The sequence below is a fragment of the Cenococcum geophilum genome, assembly GCF_001692895.1.
Source record: "Cenococcum geophilum 1.58 unplaced genomic scaffold K441scaffold_46, whole genome shotgun sequence".
In the NCBI taxonomy this organism is placed as follows: domain Eukaryota; kingdom Fungi; phylum Ascomycota; class Dothideomycetes; order Gloniales; family Gloniaceae; genus Cenococcum; species Cenococcum geophilum.
This window is the reverse complement of record NW_027137604.1, coordinates 1,188,313-1,205,644: the sequence shown is the minus strand read 5'-3', so window position 1 is coordinate 1,205,644 and position 17,332 is coordinate 1,188,313. Positions and strand designations below refer to the sequence as shown.

General features: G+C 45.1%; 1 protein-coding gene across 1 annotated transcript; it reads left to right on the top strand.

The window, feature by feature from the left end:
- Nucleotides 1–12,657: 12,657 nt before the first annotated feature.
- On the top strand, nucleotides 12,658–14,268 carry K441DRAFT_485100 (HET-domain-containing protein; the record flags this gene model as incomplete). Its single annotated transcript, XM_067641923.1, has 1 exon — nucleotides 12,658–14,268. A coding segment is annotated over one exon (1,611 nt), but the record flags the coding sequence as incomplete, so codon positions are not given.
- Between the last annotated feature and the right edge of the window lie 3,064 nt (nucleotides 14,269–17,332).

Genomic DNA, 17,332 nt, shown 5'->3' with positions numbered 1-17,332 from the left:
CGCTATACATAGCCATCTCACAGCCTTTAACTAACTGACTTAGAGCTTACTCAGTTGGACTTGGTAGGCTCTACGTACGCCGCTTAATATAGCTCTTAATTAACTGCGTCTAATGCTATAGCTTAGTAATATTATGCGGCGTTTTAGATGTCCATGCGGCTCTATTCTAGGACTAAAGTAGAGGAGTTAGTGTGCAAAGTTAGACGTAAAGGCGTAATAAAACACGATCTGGATTGTATGGAACGAGCCCTATAGCCGCAAATCCACTTTAGATATTACTACTATGTAGTGCTTCCGTACGGGCTTGTCGGTATAGCCGTAGAAACTCCTATTTATTAATATATTGTATGCTAAGCCGTATAAGCTGTTTAACATATTGCCCGTACGACTGCTTTAAGACTAAAAAGCAGCTAATATTAAGTGGCTATAGTAGATGGGATAAATAAGCGGGCATGCAAAGAACGATAATAGAGTAATTAGAGCAGTAAAGATCAAATTTAGGCGTAGCGTGGCTATTATACATCAGGAAATTTTTTTTTGGGCACGTTGTCGCAAGCGAAAATCGGGGTCTGCAAAACCTGCGTAAGTCGCGATTTTAGCGATTTGCGGCAACTTGCGGCGATTTGCTACAAATACATAGGCTACCCATGTAAATCGCCGCAAATTGCGACTTAAGTAGACCCTAATTTTCGGCTGCAATAAAAACGCAACAAAAATACTATAAAGCTCTACACGAAGCTCTACACGAAGCTCTGCACGAAGCTCTGCACGAGGCTCTGCACAAAGCTCTACACGAAGCTCTGCACGAAGCTCTGGAGGATGCTCTGCACGAGGCTCATAGCACTAAAGCTCTACACGGAGCTCTGCACTTAGCTCTGCACGAAGCTGCTATGACGAGTGCTCTGCGTAATTAGGATGGCTCTGTACGTAAAGGCTCTGCACGAAGCTCTAATAAGTCACGAGGCTGTTTGCACGAAGCTCTATACGTAATCTTTGCACGATAGCTCTATTACACGATGCCTCTGCACGAAGCTCTACACGAAGCTTTGCACGAAGCTCTACACGAAGCTTTGCACGAAGCTCTACACGAGGCCTCTACACGAAGCTCTACACGAAGCCTCTACACGAAGCTCTACACGAAGCTCTACACGAAGCTCTACACGAAGCTTCTAATACGAAGCTCTACACGAAGCTCTGCATAAAGAGCCTCTACACGAAGCTCTACACGAGGCTCTGCACGAAGCTCTACACGAAGCTCTGCACGAAGCTTTTGCATAAAGCTCTACACGAAGCTCTACACGAAGCTCTACACAAAGCTTCTGCACGAAGCTTTGCGCGAGGCTCTACACGAAGCTCTATCACGAAGCTTTGCACAAGGCTCTGCCATGAGGCTCTACACCGAAGCTCTGCAACGAAGCTCTGCACGGAGGCCTCTATACGAAGCTTCTGCGTATAGAGGCTCTGTACGAGGCTCTGCACGAAGCTCTACACGAGGCTCTGCACGAAGCTCTACACGAAGCTCTACACGAAGCTCTACACGAAGCTCTGGCACGAAGCTCTACACGAAGCTCTGCACAAAGCTTTTGCACGAGGCTCTACACGAGGGCTCTATACGAAGCTCTGCGGTACAGAGGCTCTGTACGAGGCTCTGCACGAAGCTCTACACGAGGCTCTGCACGAAGCTCTACACGAGGCTCTGCACGGAAGCTCTAACACGAAGCTCTGCACGAAGCTCTACACGAAGCTCTACACAAAGCTCTGCACGAAGCTTTGCGCGAGGCTCTACACGACGAAGCTCTACACGAAGCTTTGCCACAAAGGCTCTGCATAGGCTCTACACGAAGCTCTGCAACGAAGCTCTACACCAAGGCTCTACACGAAGCTCTACGTACAGAGGCTCTGCACGAGGCTTTGCGCGACATACGGAGGCTCTACACGAAGCTCTGCATCGGGTCCCCGCTATATTCCCAATAGCCTCTACACGTGCCTCTGCCAAGTGTACCCCTTATCTATATACCTAGGTAGCCACCTTATTTTTTACCCTTCCTTCCTTACATCCTCCCTACCTAGGGAGGCACCAGAACGGCAGCCAGCTGAGGACCGTCGCCAGAACCAGACGACCGTCGACCGTCGCCAGAGCCAGACGACCACCGTTCGAATATACAGCCAGCGAACGGCCGTAAAGAACGATTCGAATTAATACGATTAATCGATCAATCAAATCAGGCGGAGCCTTCGATCGGGCCGACCTTTCCCCCAAATTACAGACAGGTAGGTATAGACAGTAGCACAGATAGGAGGCACAGACGGTAGGCACAGACGGTAGGTATAGACAGGTAGCACAGATAGGTAGGTACAGACAGGTAGGCACAGACAGTAGGCACAGACAGGTAGGCACAGATAGTAGGCATAGACAGTAGGCATAGGCAGGTAGGCATAGGCAGGTACAGACAGACAGACAGACAGACAGGTAGGCAGGCAGGCAGGCAGGCAGGCAGGCAGGCAGGCACTAGGCCTAGTTAGGAAATCGGTATACAGCCAGCAGATCGTTAGGAATACCGCCAATTAATGATTTGGAGCCTTTATAAAGGGTATCCCCCTTATCTTAATTGCTTAATAAATAGCTCTATATTTTATATACTAGCGTCTATATATTGCTTGGCAGCATCTACCTTAGTAACGCACAATGCTGAGACCTCCCGCAATATTCGCGAATATTAAACGCAGTCACTACGTGGCTAATTCGCTTTCAATATCGCTAAACTCATTAATATTCATTATACATTTATTATCTATTTGTTTAAGAATTATTTTATAACGCTATTACCGCTTATAACTAACTAGGAGACTTATACGTGTGTATAATCCTAATGAGCAAACCCACCTAGACGACCTACCTTAACTACACCATTGTCTATAACCGCTACACCCTCCTCTATTGGTTCTATAATGCCGTCCGAGGCTAATATACGCGCCACTGCTGTAGAAGAGCGCGAAATTGCTAAAGAGTAAAGGGAACAAGCCTAAGATAAAAGGGAGATTTAGAAGTATAAGGAAGAGCGCAAAGCCCACCTAGCGGAAAAGGCTCGCTAGTATAAATACCACCTAGCTTAAATAGCTTAATTATAGTTAGGCTTGGCCGCTTCGGCCTTATAGGCCACTATAATAGCTGCTATAGCTAATGTCCTTAGTAAGCCTCTCCCTCCTAGTATAAAGTCACTTAAACTCCGCCTTTCTGGCGTTACAAAAAGGGATTACCTGGATATTTTTAAGGGTACCTTTAATCTAGTAAACCTCGCCCATCTTTAAGTCTATACCGCTTAAATTAAGATCGCTGATAAGATATGGATTAAGAATGGTACTCTAGTTATAAGGAAGGTAAAGGTAAATAGGAAGCTATTTGCAGATAAAGGCATTTAGTTTAAAGGTTTTACTAACTACATGGTTATTACTGGCACCCTCTATACATGCCCGCTGGACCTTATTACTAGCATACTTCTCTAAATAAACATAATTTATACCTTATTAACCTAGTATATCTGGGTAGGTTATATACTCGACTTAGCACTCGACTATTATACCTTTATAATAACCAATGGCTAACTAAAGCCTGCTAATTAGCAAATGCTAGCCTAGTATACAGTGCCATACCTTACGATGTCTAGTGCTATCGGCTTCGCCGCCTTAAAGAGACCTAGGTTAGATACCTCTTATACCTCTAATACCTGCTATAGGTTTAATAGTAGAGGCTGCGATAATATAGCTTGCAAATACCCGCATAAGTGCTTAAAGTATAGTAAAGATTATACTATATTATCTAAAGCTTGCGCCTAGGAATAGTAAGGCGAACCTTATAAAGTAGGGTCTAGCCTAATAACAACACTAACTTTAATTATACGCCTAGGACCTAGGCCTAATATGTTACTATTATTCTCTACCTTTTAGAGGCGAAGGCTCTCTACCACTCTCTATTACCCTAAGGATCTTAGCGTAGTACTCCCTTCTATTTAACTACCCGGGCAATTTACTAGCCACCTTAGTAGGTATCCTAACCTATAGCTATGAGATAGAGCCAAGTTTATTCCTACCTTAAGATCTTATAGGAACCATAACTCCTCTTAGGATAACGCTGCCTTATCTCTAAGAAGATAATATCAGACCTTAAAAAAGGGATATATTAGGAATCGCGACAGGGCCTGATTTTATTAGTCTTACCTCTGTAGGCCTAAGTGCTAACAATCGGATAGTGGATATCCCTGAATTTACGATCTCTCCGATTGGGTGCTACTAGCAGTTTAGTTCTAAATATCGCAATGCCTAGAAGGAATATGAGCACTAGTATTTATACTATAGCTTTACCGCATTTAAGGCCCACGTTATTTTTAGATAGGTTGACGTATTCTACTGCTTAAAAGAGGATATAAAAGAACGCCGTTCCGTTATCAGTCGCCCACCCTATATCGTTATAGGGCGGCCAAGAACATTAATTAGGCCTTCTCCTTGGGGAAGGTGTTACCTACTAGGAAATGTACTGTTCCTTTTCCTTTAGTCTTCGAACTGCGCGCTTGCTGTATATATTTAACCTCTTTGCGGAGGCCTGCACTAAATACTCTATTTATTAACTACCTTATAAGAGTAGAATACTACCTAGATAACTTTATCTTTTATCCCTTACCAACCTTAAAACTTAGCGGCTATCACCTAGACTTATATCTCTGTTACTAACTCCCTAAGTATCCCTTAAAATGGCTCTAAAGACATAGTAGGAACTATTATTAAAGTTCTAGGATATACTATTAACACCATATAAATATAAACGCGATTATTACTATAGAAACATTACGTGCTATTAAGAAAGTCACTACCGCACTCTAATACGGCTTATTTATTATTCCTTTAAGCCTAGTAGCTTACGGGCTACCTTATATAGTACGCCTACGTAATTAGACTTAGTTGATCTTACTTTAGATCCCTTTAGATCTTTATTACTGCTTAGCCGGAGACTTTAGTAAATAAGTATAAACCTAGGTAATTTAGCACTAAGTTGCGAAGTGACTTATATATCTAGCTTAACTTACTTACTATAAGTAATAGGGTATTGTTCTTTAATAACGTTAAGCGTACCCGCATTTATCTTTTTACTAATGCCTCTACCCAGTTTGGGTTTAGCGGCTTTTACTTTTTTAAGGAACTTAAATATAAGGATGACTGGTAGTGGTATATAGCCAACCTCCCTTAATCTTAGGCGTTTAGTATATTGCCTAAGCCTAGTTAATAAGTAGACTATATTAATCCGAAAGAGATGCATACTATTACTTACGCATTTAATCTATAGTCTACCAACTGGTAGTATAGCGCGCTATCTATTCACACTAATAGTATAGTGGTTTACTAGAGCATTAAGAAGACTGTTATCCGTGGCGTAGTAAATAAATTGCTCCGCAAGATTATGCTAGCTGCTATAGCTTATAATATTATAATATCCGCGAAGTAGATCCTAGGTGATTTAAATAGCTTAGCTAATACACTATCTTAATTTTAAGCCGCGGCTATCTATTAGTTCTACCCATACTAGGCCCTTAATTTATTACTACTAAAGCTAATAAGTTTTTAATAGGTGCCGTAAACCTAATAGACTACTTACAACCGCCTATAAACTTTAAAGATAATATTAACGCGCTATCCAACCTCTATGCGCTCCTTTTCTGGAACGGCCTTGCGCTAGTAACCCGTAGGAACTATTCCTTAGCAGTTAACAGCTGGGAGTTATACTGCGTACTTAAAGGAGTCTCCCCTTACCCAGCTAAGCCGCGTAAACTAGGCGAATGGATTGCCTACTATGCGTTCGGTACCTCCTAGCCATAGATAGGTAGGCTTAAGGCCAAAACCTTACGAGCCTACGTCTCCGTAATTCGCTTACGCCACGTAGATTACGGCATCTTAATTACAGTATTTAAGGATCCTATAGTACACCGATTACTCGCTAAAGTAGCCGCTATCTCTCCTTTAGCAAAAAAGGATAAGCAACCTATTACTAGGGATATTCTAGCCTAGGTAATAACACACGGCCTATTGCTACTGGATATTAATACTAATGCCGTATTTACCCTTATATTTACTAGATTTCTATAGATAGGCAAGATTACGTATATTATAGCGGAGCTTAAGAACCGAACAACCTTCCTAGCAAAAAAGGCCACTTAATACAATATTACCTTTACGCCTAGTGGAATAATATTCCGCCTTAAATAGAGCAAAGCCAACAAGTAACACTAGGGCGTTAACGTCGCTATCGCGGTAGTAGGCGGCCTATTATACCTAGTCGCTGCTATAATAAAGCTGTTTAATAGGGACCCTTAACCCCTTAACTCTCCCTTATTTAGTCTTAATGGTAAACCCTTTACCTCTTTAGGGGTTTATAAAATCCTTTTCTCCTATCTAGTAGCTGCTAGGATTAACCTAAGTAGTTACTTAAACTACTTCTTCCGCCAGGGCGCTGCCTAGTTCGCTAAAGATTTAGGGTGTTTACACTAGTAAATTTAGCAGCTAGGTCGGTAGTTATTAGAAGCCTTTCGCCTATATATTAGGACTAAGACTACTAACCTCCGTCACCTTAACTCTTACTTTTAGCGTGGTGTACCGCTCTTAGCGTAAGGATTACTACGTAATAGGTTAAGATATTAAGAGGGCCGCTAAGGCGCTAGTGGTAAGCGAGCTAATAGCGATTTTCTATACCGGGCATGGAAAATCCTAATTGGTTGGCTTATAACTTAGGGTTGGCAGAATATAGCAGAATATAATAATATAGCAGAACTTGGCAGAATGCGATAATATGGTAGAATTTGGCAGAATGCGATAATATGGCAGAATTTGGCAGAATGCAATAATATGGCAGAATTTAGCAGAATGCGATAAGGTGGTAGAATTTGGCAGAATATAGCAGAATGCGGTAATGTCTTATTGGGCGTAGGAGCTTTGCTTAGGGATATCTGGCCGCTTTAGGGCAAATCCTTAGCAGATTTAAGTGCTAGGAACTAGCAAAACTGCTAAGAACTAGCCCTAGAGCGACCTTATAGCCCTACACCTCCTAATTATATAAAAATTAAAATATCCCCTTACGTGACTGCGATAGATAGATACTAGCGTCTATATATTGCTTGGCAGCATCTACCTTAGCAACGCACAATACTAAGACCTCCTGTAATATTTGCGAATATCAAACGCAGTCACTACGTGGCTAATTCGCTTTCCCTACCCACTATCCCTTGCACTCAGTATATATTATATATAAATAGCGCTTTAAGGTAATTCTTTAGTAGGTACTAGGAACTAGTAAAACCACTAAGAGCTAGCCTTAATACGACCACTATAGTTAGATAGTCTTGTAGCTATAGGCTTACGGTCAGGGACATCTGGCCGCTTTAGGGCAAATCCTTAGCAGATTTAAGTGCTAGGAACTAGCAAAATTGCTAAGAACTAGCCCTAGAGCGACCTTATAGCCCTACGCCTCCTAATTATATAAAAATTAAAATATCCCCTTACGTAACTGCGATAGATAGATAGTTATATAGGAATATAAAATATGTAAAATATAAAATATATAAAATGTATAAAATGTGCAAAATATATAAAATATATAAAATATACAAAACGTGTAAAATATATAGGCTCTGCGCGTTTACTGCAAGTTGCTGTAAAATGCGCAGGCTCTGTGTAGTTTATTGCAAGTTACTGCAAAATACGCAGGCTCTGTGCAGTTTGCCGCAAAATGCGTAAACTGCACAAGACCATATACGACTGCCGCGACCGTATAGTTTGCCGCAAATTGCCGCAAACTGCAACAACGAGCCCGAAATTTTTTTTCCTGATGTAACCGTTAAGGATTAGCAGCCTATATCTGCTAACTGTATAAGCTTTAGTATATTTATTAAAAACGTCCGTTAACCAGGTTAATCTAAGTTTATTAGTCGTCTAGCTATTCTCGCTAACTCCAATTATCTAATCTAGTGGTAGTAACCCGTCTTTATCCCTTCGCACGTTGGAGTCCTACACTTGGCGCCAAGCCTAGGAACATCGTACACACGGGCGCCCAACGGGCGCCTCTTATTGGCCAGGCCCTTATCGATACCGTAGGACGCAAACCAACGTGCGAAGGGATACTAAGCCGCTTGATATATAACTGCCTTAAGGATAACTAGCGGAGGTAATATAAATCCACGTATATTAACTGCCTTAATAACTATAACCCATTCTTAATTCCCTGGCTGTGTTATTACTGGACGGCCTTGCCTTTTAGATCCTATAATAACTTTTACGGTAGCTATTACGCCTATTTAGAAGCCAGTCTCGTCAAAGTTATAAATATCTTCCACTGCAATTCTATACTGCTTAATTGTGCTTTACACACGCCGAAACCACTTTTGGATTATACCTAGATCTTCGCATTTGGCCCGTTAATAGTTATACTTGCGGTTATATTTAGACTTAATTTTATTATAGCGGTTAATAAAGTTTTGTACCCAATTTTGGCCGACCGTTTACGGGGTAGTAGATTCCGACCGTTAAGCAAGAAGAAGGTCCGCTGACCTTTATATAGATGCTATCGTAGGCAGCATACCACGTTAATCCATAGATAAAATCCATTGTATTAGAGTTTCTTCCTTAGTAGAAGAAAGTTTACGGTTTAATGGCTAAGAATCACGTCGTGACTAAATACCGCGAGCGCGGCGTCGAACGGTCGTAATAGGGGCGTCATATGTGAGCGCAGCGGCTTGAAGGCTTTGAAATTGGCCTTTTTTAAAAGCTTGAATAGCTAGCTGAACTCTCCCCTCCGTATAAGAGGAATCTTTAGATTGTGGTGTAGTCATTTTGGTAGTTGAATAAAGAGACGCGTCGCGTACAAAATGGGTCGACCACTCGCTTGTGTCGACCACTCGCTTGTGGATCACGTTATCGTCTGGGACCGAGATAAGACTGCTTGCTTGGCTTGCTTGATTGGTAATCAAGTAAGCCAGCAAGCCAAAAGAGGGCCTGCTTGCTTGCTTGCCTGCCCGCCTAATAGGAAATATATATATAAAATTTTAGTAGAGATCTGAAGTTCGTAATAGATTTATGGAGTTGTAGATAAATGATTTTGGATATTTCTGAGTGTGCAAATGGAGCAAACAGGACTATTTAGGTAATACACCAGCCACGTGGCTTAAAGCTCTATCGACGCGTCGAATACGAAGCTTGGAAGACTCTGCCACCACCAGACGATCACCCATTGGCGAACGACTCAGCCGAAGCTCGCATGGGTGGCCCTTAACATATTGATTATACTGGCTACAAGCGACGACTGCGGACGGGCGTTTAGTGAAGCTAGTGATCTACTAGAACCGCGTCTCTCGAAGCTTCGCCCTAATATTATTACTGCTTTATAGTGTAATCACAGCTATTTAAGAATGTGCTTCAAAGGATCTAGTAGATGAGGTAATAAGTTCACCGGGATTAGTATAACTAGTGGCTAACCGTTGGAGTTAACAGGATCTTTCTACTGAAGCCTTCCTACTAAAACCTTCATTACCACCATGCCAAGCCTTAATAGACGCCCTTAGCCACGCGAACTTCCTTATTACGTTATCTCTATGCTATCTTATATTATAATGACTATAAATTGGGGCTACAAGAGGAGCTTTTTGGCCAAATCGGTGGCTCGGAGGCTTGATTTTGTATATTACTCTAAAATATGTATAAAATCAAACAAGCCTTTAAGCAAGCCAAGCAAGCCGACTATTTCGACCTATTAAGCCAAGCAAGCCAGCTTCAGGTGCGAAAAGTTTCAAGCCAGCAAGCTAAGGCTTTCCGGCTTGGCTTGCTTGTTTAATAGCAAGTCTGATTAGTCCATATCAGGAATTTTGACGGTTTATATTTTAGGTGCACCATATGGAGATTTTTAAAAGTAACCTCCCATGCCTGCCACGGAGGAGAGTCATCAGCTCTCCATAGCGATAATTGAGCCCCCCAGTCACGAAAATGGGTTGGGTCAGTGAAAATATATTCAATTATATGATCCTTGAATTCCATAAGCTGTAGAAGTCGTATTCGGCCCTCGGGGAAAGGGCAGATAACAAAGGCGGTGGCAGTACCGAATCCTGTAATGGTAATTCCAATGCGGGACACATTTCGTTCTTCCTCATCATGTTGCATAACATGTTCTTACAAAGAGGCTAGATCCTGCTTTCGGGTACATACCCCAACCGGGCAGTGTCAGTTTTCGTCGCACTTCCCAAGGACTTTGAAATGACCGCAATATGGCTTGCATGCGCCATGATCATGGTTGCGAATATGGAGCGCCAGCATATTGCATGAGATAGCAGTACGAGCTGAAAGGCATCCCGCTACAGGGCAAGCTGTTGAACGGACGATCAGGAATGAGAACTCTGTCTATTGAATGTGGCTCTAGAGCATCTATATATACATAAGGAAGGGGTAGTAGACTACATCGTTGACCGAGTCAGGGTAGGTAACTGAGACAGTAGTAAGACGGTAATAAGTAAGTCCAATTCAGGTCGACACAAGCGAACATCGTGTGCTCGTCGTGTGCAACGTTGACATGAGCCTTTAGTTTGTTTGATTGATAGAAAACTTTCGGCCCGCGGTGCTTGCAGTTAACGGTGGGGCAGTCGAACGTTTCCGTCCTCTCATGCATCTACATATGGCGTTGCAATAGGTAATTCTACTTGAACGTCCTTTCCGAACGGCAGCCCGGAAAGTTACATTTGCGGCCTGTAAGATTTGTAAGTTCTTCAGAGTTTGGGATCGAGTTCGAATCTTCAATAGATCTACTCTTTGGCTTGGTTTTAAGCACCACAGATCGATGTTTAGACATCCACTTACCCTAAGGCTGCTGGCAGGGCTTCCCACCATCGACGTCCACTAATGAAACTAAAGTCTCCGGGGGCCGTTGGCGTTGCTATCACTTGGCCTGGCTCTCCGAACTGGGTATGAGATAGTCCAACTTGCCTGCATGCGGTGTCCAACAAAGCAACACCACTGCGCCCTAACTGTGTTGCCATTGTACTGCCTGTGGAATACACATCTTGTAGATAGGCATGGCTTGCCACATCCGCAGTAGAGATGTTGCCCGTTTAGTTTTGATGTAGCCTGACTTGCATTATTTCATGTCCCGGAATGTTTGGGGCATTTAATCGAAGCTATATGGACAAGCTGGGGAAGCAGAAAACCCTAGTTCACAGCCGCTGAACGACGATGTCAATGGAAAATAGGCTGTGTGAAAACCATCGATTGTTGCAGAATGCAGGCCAACATTAGGTGTTGCTTTAGTTAGTGTATTTTCTAGCCCTGGAGCCGGAGGCTAAAAATGAGGCTCATACAGTAACGTTATAGACTCTAAGTTTTTCGCTGAAACCAAAGCCAGACTGGATTGTCGCCATTCGGTCAACCCCTGTCTTTTTTTTACTCACTCAAGATCGTCCTCCAATGAGATGTCCCAAGGGATTTGTGAGGCGTAATCGTGGCTCATTATGGGCCAATGATGGGGAGCAAACGAAAGCAAGGTGAAAAAGCGCGGTGGTTGGCAAGGATGAGCTGGCTGTCAGAGTCAGATTCCTCTAGTCGTACCAAGGTGCGAAAGGCAGAATCTTTGGCTTTTGGAGAGTGGGAGATGCCCTTCTCTTATATTTCATGTATGACAGCTGCGGAGCCTCGCGCCCCGTTTACTGGCCGGCTTGGAAGGGCGATCCAGGGCCGGCATTAGGTCTGTGCAAGCCTTGGTAATGTGGATAGAGATGAGGAGCTGGTGTCAGGCCCAGAGTTAAGTCCTGGTCTCTTCTTTCTTTTCCTATGTGCTGGCACCTTTCCTTCTTGAGTTATTTGTTCTCGAAGAGACGGTCAATTATTGATGCCTCAAATAAGAATTGCCAAGTGTACGCGCAATAATATCCTAAATAGGTTAGCGTGTGAAACCATACAAGAATGCGTTGCCTGCTTCCACATTGCTTTTATTGCTCTTCAAAGCCAAACTTCATCGTTTTGTATCCGCCTCCACCGATCCACCGCTCCATCGGATTCGGAGAGTAAATCGAGCGGTTATTTGAACCTTTCAAGTTATGTTTGACTGTACTTTTCGTCTCTGAAGAGAAGTCCTATGAGTGTCCTGCAAACTGCACAATATTGCAGCGTACTGAAACCACATTTCATGTATCCTTTAACTTACACATTCAAATTACTCATTTTTCTAGTTATTAGGAGTGGTGGTATCATACAGCTTCACGGAAGTCCAGAAAGGTCACGATGGCTGGCAAAGCAGTCTACACCCGAGAAGCATACCGCCAGCTACGGGACGGGACATACGAAACAGAGCTTTGCATTCCATGCAAGCGCGCAGTCCTGGATGATGACTTTCCGCGCATCGGCGGGCCGCGATGGCTTAACGATGGTTTCCCCGACTGTGAGGGTAAGGAGAAACCCATTCTATACTGCTGTCTTTGCAGGCATATCTTACGAACGCGCACACGCGCTGTCAGAGAAGGAAAGAGCCAGGATGTTCACTCAAAAGAGCTGGACTGGGTTATGCTGAGTATGGACCAAGGGATTCTCATGCGCGAAGACGGCGTTGTGAAAGAGATGGAAGAGGTGGAACCTGAGCCGGAGCGGTATGTTCGAGTGATTCAGGGGCATTTGGCTGATTTGTCTCTTCTCCGTTCTTGGATCTCCATCTGTGAGCAGGAACACGGAGCGACTTGCAACTCGCAGGAAATTGGTACTGTGGACCGCCACAATGCGAAACTTCTGCTCGTTGATGTGAAGAAGGAGTGTATTGTGGAGGGAAATTTTGATTGTAGGTATTTTGCGCTCAGTTATGTGTGGGGAAGAGTAGAGCAGTTTAAAACGGAGAAGGCCAATTTTGCACGCCTGAAGCAAGAAAATGGCTTGTCAGGTGCACCAATCACTAAAACGATCAAGGATGCAATGACGCTGGTTGCTGGACTGAGAGAGACTTACCTCTGGGTGGACACGTTATGCATTGTGCAGGACGACGACGAAGGGAAGCAAGAGCAGATCCTTCAAATGGCTGCTATCTACAGCAAAGCTGTTCTTACAATTGTTGCAGTTGTCGGAAGCGACGCTAATTCAGGCTTACCTGGTATACATCCCACGGTCCGAAATAAACGAAGTGTCGAAGTAGCCCCTGGACTCCAGCTTGTTGAAAGAACTAGCCTCGCAGAAGGATTTGGGAAATTCACGTACAACACCCGTGCCTGGACATTTCAGGAGAGAATCCTATCTCGGAGATGCCTATTCTTCTTTAATGAGCTGGTATACCTCCAATGCAAGACAAACATCTGGTGTGAGGATCGATACGGAGATGATAGTGCTGCCTGGCCCGGTTCTCTATTCACTCTAGAAAAGGCTCAAGCCTGGTCCCGCAACCAACGTAGTAGAGGCAAGTACGACAATACGGATGACTTTAGATTCTACGCGCTATTCGTTGCCGAGTACTCACAGAAGAAAATGGGGCACCTGTCGGATGTCATCAACGCTTTCATAGGGATTATTGACGCCCTAGACAAGCTTTATGGGTGGAAGTTCGGTGCTGGACTTCCTCTACCAATGCTCGACCTGGCGTTGCTGTGGACTCCGTTAGAGACGATTACTCGACGAGATACCAAACCTGATGCCCTATTTCCGAGCTGGTCATGGGCTGGGTGGGTTGGAAATGTACATTACGGTGATCTTGTTCAACGAATTCCTCAGATCCCTATTCGCGAGTCGTACAAATCGTGCATCGCCATCAAATACCAGCCGAGTTCTAGTCCAGGACTTGCAGACTTACTCCAATTCCATACCCAAGTTGTAGCGATGAGTAACTTTCGGCTGGAGAAGTTTGAGGGGCGTTTACAAAACCAGGAATACAACGTTCTGGTCTGTCAGGATGTCCACATGATCTTCGCCAAGAACGGTCGTCGCTGCGGGATCATCTATGGGCTTAGAGATGAGAATTTGCAGCATGGCTCAGGAGATGCGCTGCAGTTGCTTTTGATATCAACCGTCTCTCGTGCTTCCTCCCTCAGCGCCTATGGTCCGCTCATTTCACGCTTCAACGAGGGAGGATACACTACGGATGAAGCTCTTTTTGATGAGAAAGTTGAGGAATATGTGGACAAAGAATGGTGTACATTAAATGTGATATTGGCTGAAAGCTATAAAGACCACATTCGTCGGGCAGCTGTCGGGCAGATTCATAGAGAAGCATGGGTCGAAGCAAAGCCCAGGGATCGAATGGTCGTAGTAGGATGATTTCGATCACCCAAGGAACAAAAACGTAAATACGGACGGAAGTTACTGAAGTGAAATATAACTATCCTCCTTTAGTAAATTGGTAGAGTCGCAGAAGTAGGTGATAGACTCATTGCCCAGATGTTTAATTCGATGGTCTTTCACACTTTGGCTAGTCATTAAACTATGGCGCGCACCCGTGGGTCTTGCCTACAGAAGAACAAATCCTTTAGGAAACTCCTCGTGACTATCCAATACAGAGTATATCATATAGTGATAAGAGATTTTGCGCGCAGAAGTTCTGAGATGTGGAAGTGAGGACGTTGCTTTACCGAAAGACTTGGCTGTGGAATAAGAAATGTACTTACACATATTCGCCTATTATTTCTCGGGTCTTGGGATAATACAGAAAGGACACTAATTTGCACACTATTCCATCTTCAATTATCCAAACCTCCGACCTCAAAGTGATGGCTTTTAGAACAGCAGAGCCAGTGAACAGGGCTTTGAGATATCTGTCTACCTCGAAGTCACACAGGGCTCACTACCGAGGAGATAAGATGCTCCAGGTTTAGTTTCCAGGTCGGGCTCAAATGGCCCGGTATGCGCGAAGTCGGTTTTGGTGGGCGTATCTCTCTCTTCAACACTCCAGCTATCATAGAGCCTCTTTTTTTCATAAGTCGCTTTGTTTTGGTTCTTTAAATGGGGTTTCTACCTTGCTTTAGAAAAATTGATTAGACATGCAAGTAACCCATCCGATGTATCTCAGGCACAATCTCACGTCGTGAGCTCCAATGTCCGCTTCCCGGATAGCGAAAACCTCCTGGCTCGTCTTAGCCATGCACATCTGACCTGGCACGACTTGTTCAGCATGCACCAGCTCTCGTGGGTTCCTCCAGGATATTATTAGCTTATTGCCGAAATCCTTGCGCTCCGGCGGAGATCAGCGTGGCTTGATTACCAAGTACATACTTCCTGCAGCATGCAAGCAAAATTCTTCTCTCCACGAGAGCTCGGTTCAACCATTTCACTGGATATGTGAACAGGAGATCATGAAATCAACATGACGCGGCTTCCGCCCCTAATTTCGACCTGTTCAAGGATGCTGGGTTCCAGCTTCAAACATCTCCGCGTCGAATTATTGGTTACAAGTAGATGACAATCGCAACCACAACAACGGTCGAACCATCAAATTGCAACCCCGGAATACAAACCCTTCCAGGCTTCCCCAGATGTCAAACTTTCGTCTGTTTTGGGCTTTTCGCTCGCGAGATTGAGATAAGTTTAAATGAACTAGAACCAAGAGATCTTACTGTCGATTTAATACTCGACGAGGCCTAAAATTCGTAAGCTATCCTGGGTTCAGACTTTTTTTCCAGCATGCTCCTTATCACCAAAATCAAAGAAAAGTATGATCAGAGCACGCGGCTGAGTTCCACCTAAAGTTAGCATGTCTTGTGTGGGATCTGCTTGCTAGCGAGGACCCTTCTGTTATTCCCGTCGGCATGGACTGAAGTCGCTCCCCAAGGCAATTTGCATTGCATGGGCCAATAAGTCTCACATGAACGGGGCGGATGACACGCGAGATGCTGGATTGGGGTCTATAAATCTCCTTTGAGCCATCCCGAAACGCCGAGGGTTCTCGGTACGAGTATCGACAAAGCTGAAGCTCTTTCCGCGGAGCTATCAAGCCGGAGAGTGGAAGGATTTCGGCCCATGCCCGCGTCGGCGAAGAGAGCGAGATGCAGCTTACGAGGTCTAGGCTAAATGTGGCGCCGCGGCTTGGCCAAAGCGAGCGGGATGCCTTGTAGACGAAGCATGGGCCCTTGTCAGGGATACTTGGGCTGTTCTGGGGTGGATCATATCGAATACTTGCGTTGCAGAAAACTCAAACGGCTGTGAAACTGGATGGATAAGGAAGGGGGAGCGAGTTGGGCAGCTTCGTTTCAATGGTTGCTGGCGAAATTCGGCAGCTCATGAGGGCAGGCGGCCCTTTTCAAGGTCGGGTTGACCCAACTGCGACAACTCGGAGTTGCCGCGCTTCCTCGGCTTGACAGGGTCCAACCCTGGCTGCCATGGGATGAAGGTGGCTTCTGGAAGTCAGTTCATCTGGTGATTTGTTCTTCTAATGCAGTCCGTGCCCCGGACTCGTGCGTCGTCACGATCGTATACACGACGGAGGCATGTGGAGACCGAAGCACTGACGCAGCGGATATCATGTATCGGCCCGTACGCCGTCCACCCTTCAAACGGACGAAAATTTCAAATCTTGGCGGTCCTTCCTCGGCGACACAGGACCACAACATGTCTCGGCGGCCCAGCGGCTGCCCGTAAGGTCAAACGGACAGGGCGCAAATGGGCAGGTGGGCAGGTGGCAGGTGGGACAGCAGGTGGGTTAAATATACTTGGGTGTTGGGCATGTCGCGGATTGTTTCTTTCTAGGACGGCTGGAGCTGATGCAAATCATGGAAAGATCCGATCATCTGATAGGGCAGGCAGGGCGGGAGCAGCGTCCCGTGTTATAGTAATCGGATGTAACGGCCTCAGATCAGCGCGAGACTCTTCGGCCGCCGCCAGACCCGGTAGCAATTTATTACAAAGGACACCGCCTGCGCGACGCGGCTGCATTACTTTTCCGTGCCCAAGCCGAAGCTCTCTCCCATTGTTGCCATCCAAGAGTCGCCATCCAACAGCTCCTTCCGGTTGACCACCACACCAGCAGCTTCCCAGTCCCGAGCAGTCTAACGGCTATTTCAGCCCTGTGCCAACCTCGCCGCCTAGCTTCCACTGCCCATGCCACCCAATTGGCCGTAGCCCTGTTACCCTTCAGCCACCGGAAAGTTTCACTCGCCTCGCGCAAAGCAGCAACACGAGACGCTCGTTGAGCGTGAGATTCTTCCCAGCCCAGACAAAACGCCCCGTCTCCAGGCGCGGAACACCGCCAAGATTAATCCGTCCGCTCCTATCCCGTCCGCGCAATCGTCCGAACCATCTCCCAGTGCTGCGACCGCATCTGAAGACCCGTATCTTGCGCGTTTGCCCGCCTTGAATT